The 7,576-nt window shown below is 42.8% G+C and overlaps 1 protein-coding gene across 1 annotated transcript in view; it reads right to left on the reverse strand.

The window, feature by feature from the left end:
- Positions 1–942: 942 nt before the first annotated feature.
- The window catches only part of TEP1 (telomerase associated protein 1), a 33,538-nt gene continuing 26,904 nt past the window's right edge, over positions 943–7,576 (reverse strand). Inside the window, exons 19-22 of the mRNA XM_029285905.1 lie at positions 4,139–4,235; positions 3,361–3,587; positions 2,468–2,572; positions 943–1,351 (exon numbers count right to left, since the gene is read on the reverse strand). Of these exons, the coding sequence (XP_029141738.1) occupies positions 1,217–1,351; positions 2,468–2,572; positions 3,361–3,587; positions 4,139–4,235 (564 nt within the window). The 3' untranslated portion in view covers positions 943–1,216. The remainder of the gene's footprint in view (positions 1,352–2,467; positions 2,573–3,360; positions 3,588–4,138; positions 4,236–7,576) is intronic.

Genomic DNA, 7,576 nt, shown 5'->3' on the forward strand with positions numbered 1-7,576 from the left:
ACCCAATCACTTCTGCCCAACCAACCAAGACCCATTTTATTCTGGGCCCAGATCGTATGTTCATGCACAGGATGGTGAACGTACCTCAAAATTACTCTTAGCTATGACTTATCTTTCATCTGGGGGCAGGAACCCCAAATACTAGATGTATTATTTGCAGGGCATTTGAACCCCATCATTCCTCCAAACAGATCCATAGAGGTGTCATTAGAATGCCAGGCAAGAATGCCAGGTTTAAGAAAGTCCAGATAAAAATCTTAATTTAGAGCTTCTGGATATGGACATTAAACAGCTGAATAACTCCTCAGCGGCTATTAAGGGAGTTGGAATGTAGCAGGTCGTCCTCAGCTTACAATTCGTTTTGTGACTGTTCAAAGTTACAACACTGAAAATGACTTACTGCCGTCCCTCACACAACCATCACAGCATCCCCACAGTCAAAATGATCAAAGCTCGGGTGCTTGGCAACCAGCATGTAGTTATGATGGTTGCCGGCCTCCCAGGGTCATGTGGTCATGTGGTGGTCTGCGATCTTCCCAAGCAAAATCAATGGGAGAAGCCAGATTAATCACCAAGTGATTAATTTAACTGCACTGATTTACATAAAACCACAGTTAAAAAAAGGTTTATGAAATCGAGCAAATCTCACTTCACCATCACTTTGGTTAGCAACGGAAATTCTGGTCCTAACTGTGGCCATAATTTGAGGGCTTAATGTAAGTTGACAGTGAGCAAATTTAAATTCCAGGTCTGTTTTAATATAATACCTAGTTTCTTCTGTAATATATAACCCAAGAATAGGATGGTCTTAATGCTCTCACAAATATTCGGCGAGAAAAAGTATAATGGTGGCTTGGGCTGAGAGACGGGGCTAAAAAAAAACATACGTAAAGAAAAAAAATACTAAAGACTCACTACATACAGCGAAGGGAAATTAATTTTAATTCAGTTTAAATCTTAGGTGAAAAATCTCTTTGAATTCCATATCAATTTAGGTATTCCCGTGTACACCATGTGGTAACTGTATTCAATCCAGGCTCCGCTATGATCAAGTGGAGTTTGGAATTTTGATTTCTCCTGATTGTAAGGCTCAATCAAAAGTCTCGTGGTTATTAAGCCGCCACCAATCGCAATCCAGGAACCATTTTGAGGTCACAAGAAACAAAAGGGTCATCTGAACAGGTCAGAAGAGGCTGAAGTGGCATTTGAAAGCTCCTCACACAGGAAGGCAGTCCCAATCCAGAAAATAAACACTGCCCAGAGTATCTCCCACCATTACGAGGACCGAAGAGTCCTTCCGAGGGCAGGGCTGGAGACAGGAAACTGGAGCCCGGCATCGGAATTGGCCAATCTGTAACCAAGAGAGGGGGGGGTATAGTAGAAAAGAGACATCAGCAGAAGAATGCAAAATATTGAGTTGGCTTGCAACTTTGGGAGAGAGAGACTGTCTACTTACGGTGAGAAAAAGTCTTAAAATGTTTTTATACACTCCATGGCGGTGTTTTTCAACCTTAGCAATTTTAAGATGTGTGGACTTCAACTCCCAGAATTCTCCAGCTAGCATGCTGGCTGAGGAATTCTGGGACTTGAAGTCCACAAATCGTAAAGTTGTTGAGGTTGAGAAACACTGCTCTATAGAGTTTAGCTAAAGAGGGTAGCATATCTAGACAGCATACTAAAAAGCAGAGACATCACCCTGCCAACAAAAGTGCGTATAGTCAAGGCCATGGTTTTCCCAGTTGCAATGTATGGATGTGAAAGTTGGACCATAAGAAAGGCTGAGCGCCAAAGAATTGAGGCCTTTGAACTATGGTGCTGGAGAAGACTCCTGCGAGTCCCTTGGACTGCAAGGCGTTCAAACCGGTCAGTCCTAGAAGAGATCAACCCCGACTGCTCTTTAGAAGGCCAGATCCTGAAGCTGAAACTCAAGTACTTTGGCCACCTAATGAGAAGGAAGGACTCACTGGAGAAGGGCCTAATGCTGGGAAAGATTGAGGGCAATAGAAGAATGGGATGACAGAGAATGATGTGGCTGGATGGAGTCACTGAAGCAGTAGGCGTGAGCTTAAATGGACTCCAGAAGATGGTAGAGGACAGGAAGACCTGGAGAAACGTTGTCCATGGGGTTGCGATGGGTCGGACATCACTTCGCAATTAACAACAACAACAAAAGAGGGTAGCAGGGGTTCCCTGTCTAACTAGAAATATATACAGTAAATAGTTGATCCAAGTCTTGGTCCTAAAACCAGTATTATTGGCAGATAGAATTTTTGTCTAAATAAATTATGTAAGAAGCAGGGATCTCTAGATTAACTCTAGGCATTCTGGCCATCAAATGTGTTTCAAGTGCATTTGGCATGTGGGAAAAGACACAGTTGGGGAAATGAAACTTGCATTGAGGGAGAACAAGGTGAGACCAGTGATGACATCTGCCCAATTTCAGCCCCGCATCTTCAGAGTCACTCACCAGCTTCATTGTGCTGCCATCCCAAATCTTCACATCCTGGTCACAGGAGGCCGTTACAATCCAGTCTCCCACCAGATGCAAAGCTGTAATTTTGTCACAATGGATCTAAGGAGGAAAGAAGATGAGCTGGAGTAAATTTTAGCAGTTGCATCAGGCCTAGTTGAACAACAGTAATTGGCAGGATCCCCTGTGTGGATTGCCCTGTGACTACGTAGGACAGACAGGGAGGACGCTAACCATCAGATTGCAAGAACACGAGTGAGCGATCAGATGAAGAGACCCAAACTCATTGGTAGCCTCACATTGCAAAGGACAAGGACATACATTCAATTTCGCAGCTATTCAGATTGTTGGCCAAGCAGGTACAAAAATAGCCAGGGAAATGATTGAAGCCTGGGAAACGGAGCCCTTGTCAGTCAACAAGGGTACTGATTTACCACAGCTTATCAGATATTCAGGAGCCAAGGACTTGACAGCACAAGGAAACCACAGCCAACATCTTAATAACCGGTCCTCAACACCCCAATCAACCATTAAAAATCCATACACAACTAGGCACCACACATTGAACAGCTCAACAGCACACATTCTGGTGAGAGAGAAGTTTCCTGAGGATGGGTTCCTGCACGAGTCCAAAAGCTCAGAAGATTAAAGCTCTGATCCTCGTGACTGACCCAAATTGGATCCAGTAACTGGTATCTCTATGTGAAGGAGAACGGACTTGGAATCTGCCCTGGAAGTGGTCATTCCCTCCAGTGTCATGGCAAAGGAGTCGGCAAATGGGAGCAGTAGTGTTGTTGTCAATCAGTTGACTGAGCTGACATGACATCAATTCTTGCTCACGTGGCATAACCCAGGAGAGATGGGCACCCATTTTTCTGAACCTGTCTCACCTTCCTCTTTTGCCAGTCCTTAGATGCGTCTTCCTCTTCCTCTTGATTCTCCACTTCCTCCTCCGCTTCCTCTTCCTCCTCTGCTTCCTCCTCCTTTTCCTCCTCTTCTTTTTCTTCATCCTCATCCTCATCCTCGGTCTCCTGTTCCTCCTCCACCTCTTCCTCCTCTATTTGCGGAGTCTGACTCCAGAGAAATCCCTCCGAGTCGCCATATAATAGTAATTTGTCTTCCAGAAAAAAGGGGAAAAGTGGGATTTAAAATGACCTTCTACCCCAGGGGTAGTCAACCTTGGCTCTTTTATGACTCGTGGACTTCAACTCCCAGAATTCCTGAGCCAGCTAAGCTGGCTCAGGAATTCTGGGAATTGAAGTCCACGAATCATAAAAGAGCCAAGGTTGACTACCCCTGTTCTACCCAGTTGTCTATCATCCCTTTGTGTACCTCGCTGTCTCACATCCCTTTACAAATCAGGGACCCTTTTCTCTGAGGTCCATGCCAGATTCTCTTTGGCAAACATATTATTGGATCTTATGAAATTAACCAACCCACTATTGAATCCAAAGAAAACCCACCTACCACAGGTTTTACATTTGTAATTGTTCGGTTCAGCACTGACCCCGGTGAGTTTTTCTTAAAAGAAATAACAAATACATAGCTCCACGCTCCCTGCCCTGGAGGCTAGAAATATCTATTATACTTCTACCATAAGCACAGAAATTGGGCATGCATTTTCTTTCAAAGAATCTTGAGCAGAAAAAGAAACCAGCATAGACTCACCTCTGACCAGTTTGGCAACGGTGACAAAGCTTGAAGGCTTGTTCGGTGTCCATTTGACGTACTTAATGAATCTGGCCTTTTTATTCTCACTCAATTTCTAGGGGGGGGGAGAAAGCACCACAAAACAAAAACAAAAACACAGGTGAGAGAGACCATTTCAGACCCTGAAAATTCACTCAGGTTAACGGCGGATGAAACTCCTCTTAATTAAACCCTAACAAAGTACTACTGATAGTCCTCAACTTAAAAACTATTTGTTTAATGACCATTCAAATTTACAACAGCACCGAAAAAAAAGTGAGGCAGAGAATCATTAAGGCTGTTGAATATCCTGCGATATTAAAATGGCGTTGATTCAACAAAAGATTCTTTTTTGTCTCTTTACTGGACATCCCAAAGAGATTTTTTTTTTCCCAGAAATCAATTTCATTTGTTGGAGAAAGGAGATGAGTCAGCTTGCTGATTTGAGGAAAGGTTCCGTGGGTACTTTTTATTTCCCAAATCTGTGGGCTTGAAACACCTCCGAACCTCTAATCAATTCACACAATGTGTTAAGCTCACAAGGGTCAACCACTGGGTTTCTACAACATCTTGATCCAAATCCAAATAAATCAAACAATATGGCTTATAGCAGGGCTTTTCAACCTTTTCACCCATTGTATCACTTTTAGGATATGGCAATATCCGAGTGCCACCAGTCGCCTAGCATGATGACCAGTCGCCTAGCATGATGACGTGATGACCCGGTGTCTGGAGGCCGTGAGGGTCTGGATGGGGAGGAACAGACTCAGGCTCAACCCTTCCAAGACCGAGTGGCTGTGGTTACCGGCGCCTCGGCATAGTCAGCTGATTCCATCGCTGACTATAGGGGGCGAAACACTGGCCCCCTCGGATCGGGTACGCAACTTGGGTGTCCTCCTGGACCCACGGCTGACACTGGNACTTGGTTATTCCAGCTTGCAGGACTGGCCTAGGGTAATTTTTAAGGGGGTTTTAATTATATTTTAAATTCGACAAATATTTAATATTCTTTTTAATTAATTTTAAATTTGTATTGTTTTGTATGTATTTTAAATAGATTGTCAGCCGCCCTGAGTCCTACGGGAGAAGGGCGGGATATAAATTCAAATATAAATAAAATAAAATAAAACCATTATTCAGTTTCTTATGCTTTGAGTCAGTACAAGCCATGCCTTGATCAAGTTTCAGATACTTGAAGAGTGCTGTTATAACTCTTTCAGTTTTTCCTAAACATTTTCAGTTACTTCCATCTCTTCAGGTAGAACTTAATTTCCAGGCCTCAGATTATACCTTTCTCTGAACCTGTCCCAATTTATCTGAATCATCTTAAACTTTGGTGCTCAGCACTGGAACAAAATTTAATAGAAGGATAAAGTAGGATAATTACTTCCTCCACTAGGACAACTATACTCTGTAACAACCTTAAATTGCTGTGAATTTTTTTTCTGCACCCACGCAACTCGCATTCAGTTTGTAGCCAATTATTCTTCCAAGATCTTTTTCTAGTATGGCTAAGCTAGGCATATCTCTTCTGTATCTGTGCATTTCATTCTGACTCCTAAATGAAGTATTCAAGAAGCTATTTCATTAAGAACTTTAAAAAAAATGTGGAACACTTGAAGGCTTGGGGGATCTGATGATCTGGTGACACTTTTGCTTTCACTCTCAGTTTGATAAGGGGCAATTAACGTTCCTTGAGTATTTGCATTTTTTTTTTGCCAGCTGTGTACCCATTCAAGGGGCACAGTGGTCTAACCGTTAAGATGCTGAGCTTGTCAACGAGACAATAGGCAGTTTGAGACCCAAGTACTGCATGTTGGGGTGAGTTCCTGTTTGTTGCCCCAGCTCCTGCCAACCTAGCAGTGTGAAAGCATGCAAATGCAAGTAGATAAATAGGTACCACTTCAGTCAGAAGGTAGCAGCATTCCATGTGCTCAGCATGTAGCCATGCTGGCCACATGACCAAAGAAGCATCTTTGAACAATCTTGGTTCCCTCAGCTAAGAAACAGAGATGAGCACCACCCCCCTAGAATCGGACACAACTGGACAAGGGAAACCTTTATCTTTACTTTTTGTACCCACTTAACATTCATAAGTATTAAAAGAAGGCAAGGGGAACATTATGTCATCATGCAGGTGATACAACTTAATAGTTGAAAGAGATGTTGTATCAAGAACAATATAAACATATAAATATAAACAATATGCAACATTTCCATGATGGACTCATACATGACAGAGAGACAGAATTGCCCAGTCTTCTGTTCAAATTAGACCTTAGGTGAGGCCAGCCCACTGTAATCTTTTCATTGAACAACATCGATGTGTCTAACGTTTGAATATATTATAATTTTTCTATGCCTCTTCTGTTCTTGTCCAATGATGTTTATATTTTGCTGTAAACCATTCTATTATCAGCCTGCATGTGTGTTACTTTTTACATCGGAAAATGCTAAATTTTAGCCCAGCAAATCATTTCAATCATCAAGCAAGAAGAATAAGGAGCAGAAAAGGCTTTTTTTTTTAGTTTTTAGTTTTTGGGGAGTGATATAGTGAAGGATCTTTTTTCTTTTAAGAGGGAAAGCAATGACACTCTTCTTGCCAGCTAGTAATAAAAAAGGAAAAATATCCTGTCTCTGCTCTTTATATTAAAGATCTATTAGCATTAAATATCCCATAATCATTCAGAGTAAGCCTCACTATTGAACTGTGAAGTGCAATAAATTAAGAGAGGGCAGATGTCACATTTATAGAAGCTATTATGTGTACGTGTGTGTAGTGACATTCTTAAGATCCATCAAAGAGTCTGGTTATCCAAATTTGACAATGATTTTTATTGATTATTATCATATACTATATATCATGATAATATATTGATATTAACCATTAATTGATTAATATTGGTTTTTGATATTATGAAGTAATTAGGAGTCAGAAATCCATACCAATTTGTCACAAAACAACCAGAGAAGTACTGACTGTTGGACTGAATCATTGTATGCAATTTTAGTTCAGCTGAAAGATACAAGCTGCCCTTGTCACCTCCCGCCTGGACTACTGTAATGCTCTCTACATGGGGCTCCCCTTGAGGAGCACCCGGAGGCTCCAGCTAGTCCAGAATGCGGCCACGCGGGCGGTGTTGGGAGGGACTCGACGCTCCCATATAACACCGCTGCTGCGCGAGCTGCATTGGCTGCCTGTGGCCTTCCGGGTGCGGTTCAAGGTGTTGACTATCATCTTTAAAGCGCTCCATGGCATCGGACCCGGATACCTTCGAGACCGCCTTCTGCCGCAGATTACCTCCCACCGACCGGTACGCTCCCACAGAGTGGGTCTCCTCAGGGTGCCGTCGGCCAGACAGTGCCGGCTGGCGACCCCAAGGGGGAGGGCCTTCTCTGTGGGAGCTCCCACCCTCT

This window comes from Protobothrops mucrosquamatus, unplaced genomic scaffold (assembly GCF_001527695.2).
Source record: "Protobothrops mucrosquamatus isolate PMUCROS unplaced genomic scaffold, P.Mucros_1.0 scaffold2453, whole genome shotgun sequence".
NCBI lineage: Eukaryota > Metazoa > Chordata > Lepidosauria > Squamata > Viperidae > Protobothrops > Protobothrops mucrosquamatus.